This window comes from Mastigoproctus giganteus, chromosome 14 (genome assembly GCF_048544385.1).
Source record: "Mastigoproctus giganteus isolate SK-2022 chromosome 14, ASM4854438v1, whole genome shotgun sequence".
In the NCBI taxonomy this organism is placed as follows: Eukaryota; Metazoa; Arthropoda; class Arachnida; order Uropygi; family Thelyphonidae; genus Mastigoproctus; species Mastigoproctus giganteus.
In genome coordinates this window covers 70,837,254-70,855,882 of record NC_143588.1, presented here as the reverse complement: position 1 = coordinate 70,855,882, position 18,629 = coordinate 70,837,254, and the positions used below count along the sequence as shown (strand labels likewise).

At 33.4% G+C, this 18,629-nt stretch overlaps 1 protein-coding gene across 1 annotated transcript in view; it reads left to right on the top strand.

Moving 5' to 3' along the window:
- The window catches only part of Rfk (Riboflavin kinase), a 47,296-nt gene extending 30,933 nt beyond the window's left edge, over nucleotides 1–16,363 (top strand). The window contains exons 3-4 of the mRNA XM_090388405.1: nucleotides 3,336–3,438; nucleotides 16,251–16,363. Of these exons, the coding sequence (XP_090244531.1) occupies nucleotides 3,336–3,438; nucleotides 16,251–16,363 (216 nt within the window). The remainder of the gene's footprint in view (nucleotides 1–3,335; nucleotides 3,439–16,250) is intronic.
- The last annotated feature ends 2,266 nt before the right edge of the window (nucleotides 16,364–18,629 follow it).

Genomic DNA, 18,629 nt, shown 5'->3' with positions numbered 1-18,629 from the left:
TGTAGCTTGTGGATGGCAAATGTGGGTTGGAAGAATTATCCAGCTTTGTGCAAACATTTTCAATCAGAAGTTAAATATTCCGGATTATTAAATTGACTTTTAAATTTGGAATTTCTTAACCATTTAGCACTAATGATCGACATCCTGCAGGAGCTCTCTCTTACCTTTCAGAAGTTTTACAGAATCACAATGGTAAAAGCACATAAATTAATTATTCAGACTATCAATGCTATTGCTAATATGAAAAATTCTGAAGGAAATCATGAAGCTAAAATTGAGAGCATGTTGAAGTGGAAAGAATTTGAAGGAATCAAAATCGAAAGTAAGAATACATTTAAAAAATTACCTCTTGACAAGTTATTAATGCAACAGGGTGATTTTAAATTAAATAAAGAAAATTACAATAGCATTGAAAGAAATTTTAAACATATGCTACCCGAAATTGTGGAATGTGAAAGAACTTTCGTCTCGGTGGCAAGATGGTGAAAACCAAATAAGAAATTTAAGTTTTCTGATAAAATATGAAATAAAAATTAATAATTTTAGAGATTTTGTTGAAGACAGTTTACCTTTAAAATCGATTGAAATTCCCTTTTCAATTAAGAATGCCAGAAAATGTCTTTGAAACTATTGCGATTAGCTATGCTGAAGCTGAGTGAGCTTTCGGCATAATGAATAATATTGTAACAATTAAATACATTGCAGTTTATTGATGACCATACATCTAAATGGAAAACCATTGCTTCAGTGTGATCCGGATCGTTATGTCAAATCATTCCTCTGTAATTATTGCTCAGCTTTGAGCAAAGCAGAAGATCGACAACAAATATTAATAAAGAAGTAAATTGTATATGTCAATTTTTAGAATAAATTTTTCTTGAATATTTGTGAAAATTTTTTTTCATGTAATCTGTGATTTTGTGTACTTTTTCTAGAAAGTTTGTTTTTTATGTAATATTTGTGTAATATTTTTTATGTAATGCCCTTATTTTGGAATGTTTTGTGATAGTTTTTATGTTATTTGTGATATGGGAAATATTTCATGTTATTTTTTATTTGCAATATTATAATTTTTTCATGAAAAAAATGTATCCATTAATTTCCCTAGTTGTTAAAAAAAAAAAAAAAGATGAATAAAAAAGTTGCGTGTATGCTGAGCACGCATGGTAGATGGTTTATGTGAAATATCCTTTGCATTTCTTTTAGGTATTTTGATTTGTATATATTGATTACGAAATAAAAGAGCTTTTTTATTATAAATATTTTATTGATCATTCAAAAATTTTCATAATTTCTGGAAGACAAGATACAATGGATTTATGAAAACTAAATCCAGAAGAGATGTATACTTGTGATTACAATGTATCTAAATGTCTCTGTAAAACAGCACCGATCGATGTATCAATCTTGTTGTTGAAGCAACATATGCAGCTGTTAGGGGCACCTAACAATGTAATGTAACAAAAATGTGAGATGAAAAAAGAAATTGTTGACAAATATTTGTATTGTTGCAATCATACTTACTGCAGTAGTAACTTCAGGAAGCATGATTGTGACGTCATACTATTCAAAAATTCTAAAAATTTAGAACTGCAGACACTGTCGTATTCAGTTATCATCGTAAGGCGAGAAAGTTTTTTTTTTTTTTTTTTTTAGATAGACCTAGGAATATTTTACACATTCACTTATATGCATGGTTAAGGGGGTAATAAGCCACACCTGCCTCCCCCTGAATCTGACTTGAGATATCATACTGGTCACTAAAAATTCGTCACGCACTCTAATCACGCTACTAGTAGTGCGAGCGTGGGAAGTGCCTCTGGTGGAAGCCGCGGATGACATAACTTCCATGACCGATCAAATTTACTCAGTAGAAAGCCGAAAAAAACTGCGAGCCCATTGTTAAAATATTCACAGCTCACCACTGGACAGCAGTGTAGCAAGCATGGATGGAAATACCTGTGGAACACTTCCACGAACTAGTGGACTCAATGCTTCGCCATGTGACTGCCCTTATCCGGGTGAAAGGTGGGTCTACCCATTACTAGGGGTAGGTATCCCATGATTTCTATCCACTCAGTGTAAACTCTGGACTGATATTCCCATGTAGCAAATCAATAGTGAAAGAACAGGTTTTGTAAGAAAGTTAGTTTCACTGCAACATTTTATTTATTTATTTTTAATGTTTGGGTGGTTTTTGCATGTTATATTTTTAAAGTATCAATCACTCTGCCAGCCAAAAAAAAAATATTTGTAATTAAACACCATACACTGCAAAAGTTGGCATCACTATAAGTGCATTGCTAACGAATTGTGAAATGTAAGGCTCTGTAAAGAGGATTTTTTTTATTTGTTACTATTAGGTGGACAGATTATCTGCTGATACTAGTCTTTCATACCACATGTAGTGAACTGACTTTCAGCCACTCTTTTATCTTTGCAACTACATCCATTGTATGATATGTGTTTGTATCTGATTTTAGCCAATCACTTCATTTTCCATTAAGCAAGCCCTATTATGAAAATCCTACTCTCCATCCTCACTAACTAGTACTGCCTGGTTATTCACTACTCACTACCTATATGGAAGTACCTTGCATTTTTCAATGTTAAACTTGCTGTCTGTTTCAAGGAAAGGTGCAGATTTGAAACACCATCAGTAATTGAGAGGAACTTATTAAGGCATCTTCATATACTACTGTACTTGAGTTATTCACTTTCAGGAAGCATTCATTTTCCTGTTTTTCCCCCTATAAATAGTCAATCTAACTTACAATGCAAACAGTACACAACCATGATACACTGAAGAGGACTTAGGGGCTAAGTTTACTTTATGTTAATTAAAAAATAACTATTACATAAACTATTTTGTTATAAATTAACATTTGCTTTAAATATTTTTAAACAATGCTGTATGTCTTAAAACATGTTCCAATGAGATCATTTAAATTTGTATAATAGTATTTCAGAAGTTTTTACAATGAGGAGATTCTTGCCCTGTGTGTTGAATTATACTGAAAATGTACAAAGCCCTCTTCCTAAAATGTTTTTAGATCTGATATAGTCTGAGCTGACATAATCTTATTTAAATGTAGAACACAGCAAGCTCAGTATTCTAGGCGAGAATACTGAGCAGAGGACTTCATACTATCCAAATATATTCAATAATACAAAAAAAAAAAAAAAAAAAATTAATTCAATGCATAGATTAAGTGTATTCTTTAAAATTTCTAAAATTCCTGTATAATATCCTTTGGTAATTATATTTAAAGTGTTTTCCTTTTAGGAATTATAAATAAAAGTGCAATATAAAATAATTCCATACTGTTATTTAGGAAACCCATATAATTCATGAATTTAAAGAAGACTTTTATGGTTCATTACTCAAAGTGATAATTTTGGAATACTTAAGGCCAGAAAAGGACTTTACATCAGTAGGTAAGCAATTTAATTATACATTTTGTTATATCTTTTATATTTCAAAAATTTTTCATTGTACTGATTTGCATATGTACCTTCTTGTAACTTTTTTTTATGACAACACCAAACATGAAATATATTAGAATCTATAGTACTTAGTACTGTGCATGAGTTGATGGTTGAGAAGATGAAAGAAGATAGTGATGCTCAAAAAAAAATACATAACTTGCAAAATTCACTGAATTTCTGTGAAATCTGACAATATGTATATTTTGTAAAAGCATTACTCTATTGCATCATCCATCTCTTAGATGATGTTGTCTGCCATACATCCACGAGCCCAGTATTCTGTACTATTGCAATGGCTAAGTTTTCAAAATTAACACCATGTAGGAAAAGTGATGCTGCTACTGCATTAAATGCAGAGACATGTTAGAGATTCTGTGCATGAAATAGCTAAACGGGTTCACTGTAATCAGTCAACAGTGGCACGTTTATCACTAAAATTATCAGAAACTGACAGTCTGAAAACAAGTGGATGCCCATGAATAACTACTGCAGCACAGGACAGATTTCTGATCTGGCTGTATGTCTGAAACAAAAGATCCTCATTGATGGATATCAAAATAGCATGGGAGGAGGATACAGGAGTAAAGGCAAGTACTGCTACAATACATAGATGTTGTAATCTCATTGGGATTAGTAGTATTTCAAATTTATGAAACATTGCACTCTTGCTTAAATAAATGTAATTTATTTCACTGTCCACACATGCAAAAATGGTTGAAGGATAAATCAATTCACACAATAACATGACATGGTACAATAACAAGTCCAGGTCTCAATTCTGTATTTAAAATTTATGAAACATTGCACTTTTGCTTAAATAAATGTAATTTATTTCACTGTTCACACATGCAAAAATGGTTGAAGGATAAATCAATTCACACAATAACATGGCATGGTACAATAACAAGTCCAGGTCTCAGTCCAGTTGAAAATTGTTGGAACAAAATGGGTATTTCAGTAATGCAAAAGAAACCAAAAACACTTAAAGAGCTGTAGGAAACATTAATCCTTATTTAGTACCATGATATTTCCTAGGAATACATTCAGAACCTTATCTAGTGGATGCTATGATGATGTAATCAAAGCAAGGGTAGCCAACAAAATATTAGTGTGTCTTTTTGGTTATATAGCTGCCTGTCATCCTAGTATGAGCAAAGTAATGAAGGAAATCACTGCTTTCATAGAATTTTTGTTATTATATGAACCATACGTAACATGCTGTTATTTTGAAGAAAAGTACTTGTTTAATTGTATATTTACCCATAAGGCATAAAAGTACATTTTTCTGTAATTAATAGTTTCACATGTGTATTGTTACTACTTATTTATGTTCCTTCTACTATTTCTAAAAGATTAGCTGCCAATATAAGAACAAATAATCTAAAAATGAGGTGATACAATATTTTTTGAGCACCACTGTACTTGTCAACATTAAACTTGAATTTCTGTAGATTGTAATTTTCAGGAAATGTGCGAAGTGAGTTATTCCAGCAAACAGAAGTTGGAGGAATAAATGAGGAAGAAGAAAAGTTGAGTTTTGTGAGTGTGAAGTTAGACAGTAAAAGGATGCTACTGGTTGTGGCCTATGTTTGGACTGGATTGGAAGAGAATAAGCCAATTCAGAACAGTGCCCATGGAAGTATCTATAGAAAAGGCATGCAGCAGAACAGAATGTCTACGAGACAAAGAGTGGAGAAATATTGTAAGAGATCGGTCATTAATTAACCTAACTGCCCTCTTTTGAATAGAGTCCAGAAGCCTGATAGAGATTATGGGGGCACCACTCCAGATGTAGAAACAATATTTCATAGTAAGGCAAATTTGAGATTTGTGCAGAGTGAGTAGCTGTTCAGAAGAAAAGTAATGCTAAGAGTGAAAGAGAAAACTCAGTTTTTTAGATGCAGAGGAATAAATACTTGCGATGTGCTTATGCCAAGAGAGATCAGAAGTCAGGGTAAACCCCCAATATCAGTAAAGATATGTGACCTTGTCTAGAAGTCTGTGTTGTTGAAGATAAGCATAGAAGCAGAAGAATCCTTTTTGTGAAATACAAGGCAAGAATGAATTTTAAAAGGATTGAAATTAACTAAGTTATCTTTCTCTCACTAGAGAATTACCTGGAGATCAGCATTTAAAGAATTGGTAGTGGATATTTGAGAAATCGAAGCTGTTTTTAAAGGGCAAGGTTTCTCAAACTGGAAGGTGCAATGCAACGTGCTATTATCAGCAGAACTATGGATAGGATTTCCAGTCAGTGGAAGAAGGTCATTAATATACAAAAGGAATAGAATGGGAGAAAGAACTGAACTGTAGGAAACACCAGTTTACAAAAAATTACAAAATTGGGGATCCAGTTTACAATCCATAAGATGGAAACTTATTTAGAAGACCTTTTTGCCAAACCTGATCAAAAGCTTTTGAAATGTTAAGAGAAACTGTTTGAGTTTCACTAAACATTTCCTTTCAATTTTTCCATAGATGGGTAACATAAGCCAATATATCACCAGTGGATCAATACTGGAATCCATACTGGCGATCATTAATCAGATGGAACGTTTATAGATAGTTTAGGAGTTGGCAGTTAATGGATTTCCTTGTTACTTTAGAAATAGTAGAAGTGCAGTAGAACTATAACTGGATGGGAGAGATTTGTCACCCTTTTTAAGAACTGGCTGGATATGAGAATTTCCAAGCAGAAGGAAAAATGGCAGTGGAATAAGAAAGTGTAAAAAGGCAACACAGAACAGGAGCAAGCATTTTTTTTTTTTTTTTTTTTTTTTTTTTTAGAACAAATGGAGGAATATCATCAGAACCTGGACCTTTCTTGGCATCAAGATTATTCAAAATTTTTCTGACATACTTTTGATGGAAGATTACAGGAGGCATTGAATGGAATGTACCAAGATCATTAACACAAGAGTTAGAAGAAAAATGGGATACTAGTAGATCAGCTGTGTCTTTAGCTGAAATGGCAATAGAACAATCAGGTTTTAACAGAGATGTGAGTAGAGATGGGCAAAAACTTTGGCAAGAGACCAGAATGCTTGACTACCGTTTGGATATGAATCAAATTTTTCTACTCTTAACCTGTTCAAAATCTAGTTTGGGCTGATTAATATCTGCTTTACAATTGTTGCAAGCTTTGCCATAGGCAGAAACTAAATCTGTAGATTTCAGTGAACAATCCTTGCGAGATTATTAGTAATTGCAACAACCTCAACATCTCAACCGGCTTGTTCAGTGTGACTAGAAAATGGAAGCCAGCTGAAGTTGTGAACATTATTATTGTCTCATGCAATCTTGCAATTTTGATTGATATGTGTTTTAGGTAATAAATTTAGAAATACAGTAGTGTCGAAAATCCAAACATCAATAATTCGAAATGTCAGTAATCTGAATGAGCTAACATTTATTTTTTTTTATGCTGGTGCATAAAATAATTATAGTATGTGCCAGTTATTGTGATCACATTTGCAAATTGAATTTTGATTCTATTAAATGAGAATTCTAGTATGTGAAAATTAGAATTCTCTAAATCTATCCTAAACATAGCCTGTGGAATTATCCACAGGCTATAAAAATGATGATATAAAGCTCAAATGTACACTTTTATTACCTTACCAATTAACAAAATTAAATGACACGTGAAAATCAACAAACAAACTGAATGCTGTCCAACTCAACTACTCTTGCTGAAAAGAGTGAGAGATCTGGACAGCAAAGAAATGAAGTTTGAAAATGGTGCAGCAAAAAATAAGTAATTATTTTCGTGAAAAGCTTATACATGTGTCATTGTGACCAAAAGTTCCATTTTTTCCATTACCTATGAATAAAAGCACATAAAGTACAACTTAGTGTTTTTATTTTTAAACTTACTAAACCTTTTTTTTTTTTTTTTTTTTTTTTTTGTCTTCAGAACAGTATTTTTGATAAGTTCGAAAGTCTGAACTACCCCCAGTCCCAATTAGTTTGAATTATCGACAATGAATTATTAGTTCGAATTATCGACTGTGCCTGATGAATTGTTATATTTATTTCAAATGGTTGGAAAGTTGTCCTTCATCAAAGACAATCACAAAATGCACAATTTTCCCCATTTTAAACTTAGAGAATGATAACCCTTTAGAATGTTTACAGTTTATTGCATAACAAAAACAAAAGATTATTACAGGTATCAGTTTGCTTTCTAATAGTAAGAAAAGGCATTGTGCTCTTAAAATTAATGTACTAGTGATATATCTTTTGTTACTCATCTTTGGACAAGTTTGGTGAAAACTCAAGCAATTACTCTTGACATTTCCAAGGCTCTTGATCATGTTTGGCATAAGGGTCTTTTAAACAAGTTTCTGTCTTATAGTTTGGCCTATATTTTTTGTAATTGGGTTGCCAGTTTTCTTTCTGACTGCTCTCTGTGGGTGTTGGTAGATGGTTCCCCAAGGTTCTTTTTCCCGCTCTTTGCCTCATATACTAATGACAGTCTTTCACTGATTTAAAATCCTATCCATAGTTTTTCTGACGATAGCACACTACATTCCACCTTCCAATTTGAGAAACCTTTCTCTGCATAAACAGCTTCAACTACTCATATTGACTACCAATTCTTTAAATGCCAATCTCCAGCTAATTCTTCAATGGGGCAAGGAAAACTTAGTTAACTTCAATCCTAAAACTCAGTCTTATTTCTCACCAAAAGGTGCATGGTGCTCCCACACTCATCTTCAGCAACACTGATTTCTAGGCAAGACCACATATCTTTATTAGGAATTATTTTAATTTCTAAAATCTCTTGGCTTAAACATATCACAAATATTGCTTCCTCTGTATCAAAAAATAGCTCTTTTTTTTTTTTTTTTTTTTTTTTTGCTGCTGCTATTATTTTTCTTCTAAACAGCTAGCAACTCTGGACTGATCTCAAATTTTACATACAGCAGAATATTGTTCCCACATCTGGGGTGGTGCTCCCTAATTCTGCTTCTATAGAAAAGGCATTCAGCAATAGCTAGTTAATTAATGACCATTCCCTTACAAACTGTCTCCACTACCTTTTACATAGACATTTGGTTTCTGCTGCATATGCCTTTTCTGTGGACACCTCCATATACACTATTCTTCTGAATTGACAGCTGTAATTCTCCTACTCCCTTCCAGACTAGTCCTCAACCGTTCAACTTCCATTCTCACAGAACTAGCCTTACTCCCTTTGTCATTTATCCCCTTCTATTTCTGCATTTATAAATATCTTACATCACATATATTTCCTGAAATTGCAATCTACAGAAATTCAAGTCTTATGGCTTCTCAATTTTTCATCCATATACAAAACTAATGTATTATAGTTTTTAATACTTTTCATGTTTGGGATTATCAATTTGGGATTTTCAGTGGTAGATGACTTTCATCAACCGGTGAAATACCACCACTTTGTTTATTGGAGGCTTGAAGTGGTTAAACCCATGTTTAGTCTCTAGAGCAAAGTTTCCGGCATCCCCCTCCCCCAATACTTCTCCTTTAACCCATGCACGGTACTAAGTACTATAGGTTTTGATACCTTTCGTGTTTGGGGGTTTTCATAAAAAAAAAAATAAAAAAATAAAATAACAGTTGAAACATGCTACTGGCTATCAGAAATAATTATTCAAAGTTCCATTTATTTATCCCAGTTTTATTTTTATATATATATATATATATTATATATATATTTTTTTCCTAATAGTTGGAGCCTTTCAATTTGGAGCACAAGTAATAGGGTCTTGTACCATCCCCCTTCAATTATATTAGTTACCTTCCCTTCGAAATAGATGTACTGACCACAGAACAAATATATATTCCATTAGAGAAAAGTTGCAATATTAACCACCATGGATTGTTTATGAACAATACGGACATTTTGTACTCCACCAGCTGGAGGCAACTGTGTAGATATATTTTTAGACTTAATATTTTTATTATTTTACTTACATGTGTTATTTTCACATAGCAATTAAACACAAAAGTAATTATAGTGAGTTGATTAAAATGTTAACTGCTTCTTCATGCAAATATGTGGCTTCAGATTTTTGATCCACTTTTAGGGAAACCACCCTACTTTTAGAACTTTTTCTTTAATTTGACAAGAAAAATTAGAAATTTTTTTCAAGCAGCCTTCACTGGAGGCTGATTACTTTAGTCATAGTGAGAAGTAAGTCCAAAAATGTCTCTGCCCTTTTTAGTCCAGATTGACTCAATCCTATAATTTTCAATCCCAGGTCAAAAAGGTCATCAAAGTTGGCAGCGAAAGTATTAATTAGATTTGTGACTAATACTTAGTATCATTTATTGTTGCTTATTTATTGAAAATTTTAAAATATTTTTGAAATTTAATTACAATTGTATAATATTTATTTCTCTTCTGTATACTCTTAAATTTCTTTAGTCTCTCTATATCTGTGTATTGTTTCACAAGCAATACCATGTTCGCAAATCCTACAAAAAATACATGTGATGTGTGTGCATCTAAAGCTAATAATACTGCATTAAAACTATATTTAATTTATGAATTTCTTTTTTCTATACAAATTGTGTGGGAAAAAAAAATAATAATTGTTCTCTCTCTCTCTCTCTCTCTCTCTCTCAGGGTAATTGAGAATTTTTTTTTTTTAGCTGGTGCAGCATAAGCCTTAGGCTTCCTTGCACCATATGCTAATAATAATAATAATAATTGCTGGATTTCTATTTGTCTGATGTGAATGAAATTTGGAATGGCTCAGCAAATCTTCCTATATGAGCCAAATATAAAATTTCACAAAAATCCATTCATTGGGAGTTGAGTCTACATGCAGACAGATGGATGTGGTGAAGATAATAGGTGTTTATGCATATATGCTAATGCACCTAAAAATGGCTAACAAATGCAACAAGTTGTACTTGAGAGGTCTAACTACTACCTGCAACAAAGAAATTTAAATAAACCAAATTTAGAGAAAACAATGAAACTTCATGATAAAGATTTTATATTTTTTATTTTAATTTAATTAAATTTTTTTTTTTATGAAAATGCCAAACACTAAAAAGTATTAAAATCTATAGTACTTAGTACTATGTATGGGTTGAGGAGACAGAAGGTACATGACATTAAACCTGAATTTTTAGAGATTATGATTTTTGGGAAATACATACATACAAAGGAAAGCTGCTTGAAGGACAGGAGTGAAAGGTATAAATGAGAAAAAGTTAATTCTTGAGTTTGGAATCAACAGTGAATGGATGCCTAGTTGAGGCACATGTTCAGGCATTTGGAAGAGAGAGAGAATTACTGATGCCAGTTCAGAACAGTGCCCATAGAAATACCTGTAGCAAAGGCATGCAATAAAAACTGATTGTCAGAGATAGGACTGCCCTCTTTGAGGAGTCTAGGAGCTTGAAAGGTTTGGGACCACTGCCCTAGATTCGAGAATGATATTCCATTGTAGATTTGTACAGAATGAGTAGGTGTTTAGAAGAAAAGTAATACCAAGTGCAAAAAAGAAAACCCTGTTTTTTTTGATGCAGAGGAAGCAATATTTGTTATGTGCTTATGCCAAGAGAGATTGGAAGTTAAGGTTATCCCTAATAGGGATATGCAATCTTGACTGGAAATCCAAGCATTATTGAAGGTGAGTATAGGAGTAGTAAATTCATAAACTGACTGAGTTTTAGAAGATTGAATTTAATAACTAAGTTTTCTCTGTCCCACTGGAGAATTACCTTTAGATTGGTATTAAGAAATTTGTGGTGGTTATTCAAGAATTTTATGCTCTCTATATAGGGCAAGGTTTCTCAAACTGTAGTGTGAAATGATGTGCAGTCATTGAAGAAGATCAGTGGAAGAAAGTCATTAATAAAGAAAAGGGAAAAGAGTGGGCAACAGAACCTTGGGAAACATCAACATTGAGAAGTTAGAGCGCCATCTACTATCACCTGCAGTTAGCAGTCAGCGAAAAAACTGGCTATCCAACAGCAAAAAACAGTTTGTAATCTATAAAATGGGAGCTTGTTTAGAAGACCTTTATGCCAAACATTAATAAAGAAAAGGGAAAAGAGTGGGCAACAGAACCTTGGGAAACATCAACATTGAGAAGTTAGAGCGCCATCTACTATCACCTGCAGTTAGCAGTCAGCGAAAAAACTGGCTATCCAACAGCAAAAAACAGTTTGTAATCTATAAAATGGGAGCTTGTTTAGAAGACCTTTATGCCAAACATGATCAAAAGCCTTGGAAATGTCAAGAGTAACTGCTTGAGTTTTTCCAAACTTTTCCATCGAAATGAGTAATACAAGCCAGTATATTGCCAGTGGCATGACACTGACAGAATCCATACTGGTAATCACTAATCAGATGGAAGGTTGAAATAGTTTAAGAAGTGGAGGTTAATAGATTTCTTAATTACTTCGTAAAAGGTGAGAAGTGCAATGAGACATTAATTGGAAGGGAGAGATTTGTCACTATTTTTAGGAACTAACTAGATATGAACAAATTTCCAAGAAGGTGGAAAAACACCAGTGGAATAAGAAAGTGTAAAAAGGCAAAACAGAGAGAGTTTGGGGATACAGATTTTGAGAATAAATGGAGAAATGTGATTAGGCAAAGCTTTCTTGGTGTCAAGATTTTTCAGAATCCTTTTAATAATACCTTTCTGTCAGAAAACTATGAGAGGCATTAGGTGAAGTGTTTGGTCTGGTAGATGATTTACCAAGATCATTGATACAAGAGTTAGGAGAAAGGTAACATGCTGATAAGTCTGCTTTATCTTTAGTTGATGTTACAATAGAACCATTGGGTTATAAGAGTTGGAAGTAAAGAAGAAATTTTTAGCTTTATGCAAAACTAAATCTGATGTACTAATTAAATTTAATATTTCAGTACTATTAACTACTTGGATATTACATTTTTACATAACTTCAAGAATAAGCACTCTGTAAAAACCCATTTAAATCAAATTCATATGATGAAAATAAATACTACAGGCTTCACAAGAAATGAAAGAAAACTAATCATTTTGACTTTCTTTCTTGTGTTTCCTAACTCAGTGTTCAGTTTCTTTTTGTCTCTGTCTGAAAATAGTTGTATTTATTTTGCTTTGGTAGTCAATGTGCAGCAGTGCAACAGTATCTTCATTTGAACTGGCCATGGTTCAAAGTCAGTGTGACCACTAAATACAGTTAATGATAATATTCTTGTCTAGTGACTACAGTTTCCACAGACTCCATTTCCACTTGCAGTCTGCCAAACCCCATGTACTTTTTCTGACAGAATCTCAGTTATCGGTTGATTCAACTACTGCTCATCTCAGATGCCCAAATTATTCGCTGTATGATTCCTTTCGCCTCAAAGGTGGTACTTGTGCATATGTCCGTTCTGATATTCCCTGTCAGAGACTTGGCAATTTGGAATCTCCTCTCTTTGATCTTCTCTGGCTTATAAATTAACATTTGCTTAAAATCTCTCTACCTCATTGTGTTAAATTCATCTGTTGTCTCTACCGTTCTCCCAACTCCACTAATCACTTGGAGCTCTTTGACTTCCTCTCTTTGCAACTTGACTTTCTCCAGTCCAACTTTCCTAACAGTGAGGTAATTTTCCTTGTTGATTTTAATGTTCACAACTCCAGCTGGCTTCCGTTTTCTAGTCACACCGACCCAGCAGGTCGAGATGCTGAGGCTTTTACAATTACTAATGACTTAGCACAGATTGTTCATTTACCTACAAGAATACCGGACAATCCTAATCATACAGCCAATACGCTTGATCTTTTTCTCACAAACAACCCTTCTGAGTACACGGTCGAAGTGAGAGGTCCTTTAGGCACTTCAGATCACAACTTGGCGATTGTCTCTTCTCCAATGGAACCTTTATCTCATGGCTATTCCCAACCTCGTGTTGTTTGGCATTACAAGAATGCAAAATGGGATGACCTGCGAGACTTCTTTTCTTCTTTTCCTTGGTCGGATTACTGTTTCAAAACTTCCGATGTCAACATTTGCTCAGGTCTTGTCAGTGAAATTATTCTTGCAGGAATGGAATCCTTTATCCCACACTCCACTTTAAAATCTCGTCCTTTATCTAAACCTTGGTTTTCCAATAAATGTGCTAAGGCTGTCCAAGAGAAGAATGTTGCATATCGTAATTGGCTTGTTTCTAATTCTTCAGTTTCATTTTCTGCCTACACCAAAGCTCGCAACAATTGTAAAGCAGTTATTAATCAGTCCAAACTAGAGTTTGAACAGGCTAAGAGTAGAAAACTTCCTTCTTGCCCTAATGGTAGCCGAGCATTCTGGTCTCTTGCCAAAGCTATTTGCCACAACTTTTGCCCATCTCTTCTCCCACCTCTGTCCAAACCAGATGGTTCTGTTGTCACTTCAGCCAAGGATAAAGCTGACCTGCTAGCATCCCATTTTTCTTCCAGCTCATGTATTAATGATCTTGGTAAAACACCTCCCACCATTCCCAACACGCTCCATTCAGTGCCTCCTGTGGTCTTCCGTCAAAAGGATATCAGAAGGATTTTGATGAATCTTGATGCTAAGAAAGCTCCAGGTCCTAATGGTATTTCTCCACTTGTTCTCAAAACCTGTGCTCCTGAACTTACTCCTATTCTTTGCCGCCTTTTTTCACTTTCTTATTCCAAAGGTGTTTTTCCCTCTGATTGGAAATTTGCTCATATCCAGCCAGTTCCTAAAAAGGGTGACAAATCCCTCCCATCCAATTATCGTCCCATTGCATCAACCGGTGAAATACCACCACTTTGCTTATTGGAGGCTTGAAGTGGTGAAACCCATGTTTAGTCTCTAGAGCAAAGTTGCCGGCACCCCCCCCTCCCCGCATTCTTCTCCTTCAACCCATGCATGGTACTAAGTACTATAGGTTTTGATACCTTTCGTGTTTGGAGTTTTCATAAAAAAAAAAAAAAATCAATTAACCGCCAACTCTTAAACTACCTAGAAACCTTCCGTCTGATCAACGATCGCCAGTATGGATTCCGTCAGTGTCGATCCACTGGTGATATTCTGGCTTATGTTACCCATTTATGGACTAATTCAATGGAAAGGTTCAGTGAAACACAAGTAGTTGCTCTTGACATCTCAAAGGCTTTTGATCGTGTTTGGCATAAAGGTCTTCTAAACAAGCTTCCATCTTATGGTTTGCCAACTGTTTTTAGTAATTGGTTATCCAGTTTTCTCTCTGATCACTCACTGAGGGTGATGGTAGATGGCTCTCTGTCTTCTAACTTCTCTACTAATGCCGGTGTCCCCCAAGGTTCAGTTCTTTCCCCCACTCTTTTCCTCTGGTATATCAATGACCTTCTTCCATTGACTGGAAGTCCTATCCATAGTTTTGCTGATGATAGCACATTGCATTCAACTTTCCATTTTGAGAAACCTTGTCCTGCTCAATCAGCTTCAACTTCTCGAAAATCTGCTACCAATTCTTTAAATGCCGATCTTCAGGTAATTCTCCAGTGGGGCAAAGACAACTTAGTTGATTTCAACCCTTCTAAAACTCAGTCTTGTCTTATATCTCGCAAAAAGGATTCTTCTGCTCCTATGCTTATCTTTAGTGACACTCCGATTTCTAGGCAAAATGATATATCTCTTTTGGGGATTACCCTGACTTCTAATCTCTCTTGGCACAAGCACATTACAAATATTGCTTCCTCTGCCTCTAAAAAACTTGGTTTTCTCTTTCGCTCTCGGCGTTACTTTTCTTCCAAACAGCTGCTTACTCTGTATAAATCACAAATCTGCCCTGCCATGGAATATTGTTCCCACATCTGGGGTGGTGCCCCCAAAACCTCTCTCAGGCTTCTTGATTCCATTCAGAAGAGGGCAGTTAGGTTAATTAATGATTCATCTCTAACAGAGTCTCTCCACTCGCTTTCTCATAGACGCACTGTTTCTGCTGCATGCCTCTTCTACAGATACTTCCATGGGCACTGTTCTCTGAATTGGCTTCTATAATTCCCACTCTCTCTCTCTTTCAAAACAGTCCAAACACATGCCGCCACCAGACAACATCCATTTACTGTCCAACTTCAAACTCACAGAACCAACTTTTCATCTTCCTTGTTTATTCAATCAACTGCCATTTTCTGGAACAACCGTCCTTCATATGTCTTTCCTGAAAATTACAGTCTGCAGAAGTTCAAGTCCAATGTCAACAAATATCTTCTTTCGTCTTCTCAACCTCCAACCCAAGCACGGTACTAAGTACTATAGGTTCTAATACCTCTTGTGTTTGGGGTTCACATAAAAAAAAAAAAAAAAAAAAAAGTTATTTTATTTTTTAATCATAGAGATTTTAAAGAGTGCTTATTCTCAAAATTATTTAAAAACTCAATACAGTATTAAAGTAGTTTGCTTGATGCATAAATTTAAATTTATTTTTGCATGCACAGCTCAGGACTGCAGTAATTTTTTCTTCTGTTTACTTGCTTTTTAGAACAGAACACCAAAGTAAATTCAGAAAAATAAATTTATGTGCAAAAGAGTAATTAGTTTATTATATTGACTATTCTAGATGTAGAATTTCTCAACATTACAGAATCAACAAACCACTTTTTAAACATTGGAGTTAAGTGTTAATTAATCTAATTTCAGATTTCTTTATTACTTCAGTTTTTGTTTTTATTCTTTTAACTTTAATTGTTGTTTATTTGTTATTTTAACTTTAATTGATGGTTATTTATTCTTTTAACTTTAATTGATGTTTATTTTTTATCTTTATCCTTTTTTTTTTTTTTTAACAGATGATCTGATAGTTGAAATCAAGTCCGACATCAAACAAGCAGAACTGAAGTTAGATGAATCACAGCATAGTATTTATAGAGAAAATGCCTTTTTTTCCTCTGAAATGAAATAAATTATTAAAAGAATGGGATTGGCTGCCTTCACCGAACAGTCCAGAACTATATAATTGTAACATTAATTTTATAGTGTGACAAATACAAAATGATTTTACGTCATAAATTATATTATTTATACATATTAATATAATTTTTCTTGATTTTTTGGTAAAACTTATATAGATTACTCTAATCACTGTAAAAGCTATGTATATATATTCAGTGCAAGAATTCTTTTTAATTTTGATATTATTCAAATGTGATATGTGATAGAGGTATACATGTAGGGTTTTTTATTCAAAAGTATTGATTAATTTATAAGTAATATTTATAGACTGAATTCTTTATAAGTCTAGTAGGAATTTTAATTTTACTGTCTTTTTCTCAGGTAGAAGTTTATTTATTGCTTTAAAATATAGACTGTGATAAAGCCATTCAATTTGGTCATGACACATCAGGAGATATAAATACTGTTGTAGATCTATTGATAAATATATTTTTATATACTTCACAATTATAGGAAACATTTTTTTGTTTGTCTTTTATTTTTAAATCTAAGTAGAAGGGGCTTATTCAAAAAAACAATTAATAATACTCAGGTGGTTAAGAAGTAATGAAACTAGCTTAGTTTATAAACGTTTACCTGATTTCTTATTTCTGCAGCTGTGTATTAAAAATGTTTTGCATTTGTGTCAAATGAGATATAACTGTAATGGCAAAGATTCTAGGTGAAAATTATCCTTCATTCTTATGTTGTGTTTCCTTAGATCGAATTTTGGTAGACATTCCAATGTTTTTTTATCCTTCTTTTTTTTTTTTTTTTTTTTTTTCCCCTAACCATTAAGACACTTAAAATCATTTTAAAATGATGTTTGCTTTAGTTATGATTTGTATAAAATGTCAAACAGCTGTATTTTTCAGTGAATTTTTTTTTCAGACTAGAGGTTTGCAAAGTGTGGTCTAAAGACCACCAGTGATCAGTGAACTTCATTCAGGTGGTCTGTGAAACAATTGGTATTTAAAAAAAAAAAAAAAAATTAAATTAACAGAAAATACTATTGTGCTTATTTCATTAAATTAAAATTTGAATTCCATATATATTTTTTAAATACCTTGTAGCACAGTGCAATTATTAAGCCTTTGTGGCATATGTATGTAGATCTATGCTTGTTGTGTGTGGGTTATGGGAGTATGCACATAAATTTGTTTTGAAGATCACTTAAAACAATGTCTATTAATCTATGAATTGTAATTCCAAAGTCTAAATTTTAAACTGTCTAATTGTAGATGCAGTTTAAAATGGACATCAGCACAAAAAGAGTACAGAGCCCTTCTCTGTACTCGTTCTAGCAACTCTATGTCCTCTTAAAATGAGGCCTCCAGAACTGTATACAGTACTCAAGGTGTGGCCTTATACAAGGGGATAATTTAAGTGTTTTTGATTTGAGTTAACACAGTCTGATTCTTGCTGAATGCAAGAATTTATATACACATTGATGTAAAATCAATGTGTAAATAAATTTTGGAGTGAAGAATTCTTCACTCCTAAATTGAAGAATTTCTGTGTAATTTAGATCCAGAATTTGATAAAGCAAGAAGTAAATCAAGTAATACATAAATAGAGGTAGACGATATTTTTACATTAATCACTGTTTTATTCCGTTTTTTTTTTTTTTTTTTTAATTTTTATTCTGTTTTGATATTTGACAATAATTTTACTGTATTGTTGGGCACTAAAGCCTAAATAAAGTATATTAATATTTATGTATGATAATTTAATTTTTAAAAAATTTCAAAATTCCATGAAAAAACTTCAGGGATACGCTATCAATTTTTGATAATGATGGGCTCTCTAAGGAGACCCATCCACTTGCAGCAACACCAGGCAGAATAATCAAATGGTCTGCCATATCATACATCATGTACAGCAGGACATATATTCTTTATTATTCTCACACAGAAATAAACATTGTGCTAAAAGGAGTGTAAATGTGGAGAGATCCTGTATTTATTTATTTTACTTATTGCAATTTTACTCCTTAATTTTTCATAGTGTTTCCAGACCTGATTTAGCATTAGCATTAGCTGAGGCATATGATGCAAGAAAGCAAGCTTATAACAGCATCAGCCAAAAAATAAAAAAAACCCTTCCCATTTCACCTATCTGGTCACTCCAAATGTTTCTTTAGTTCAGCCTTAAATTTATTTAAGCTATCAACTTCCACAACAAGAGATGGAAGTCTGTTCCAGTAATCAACTACCCGCTGGCTAAAGGCAAACTTC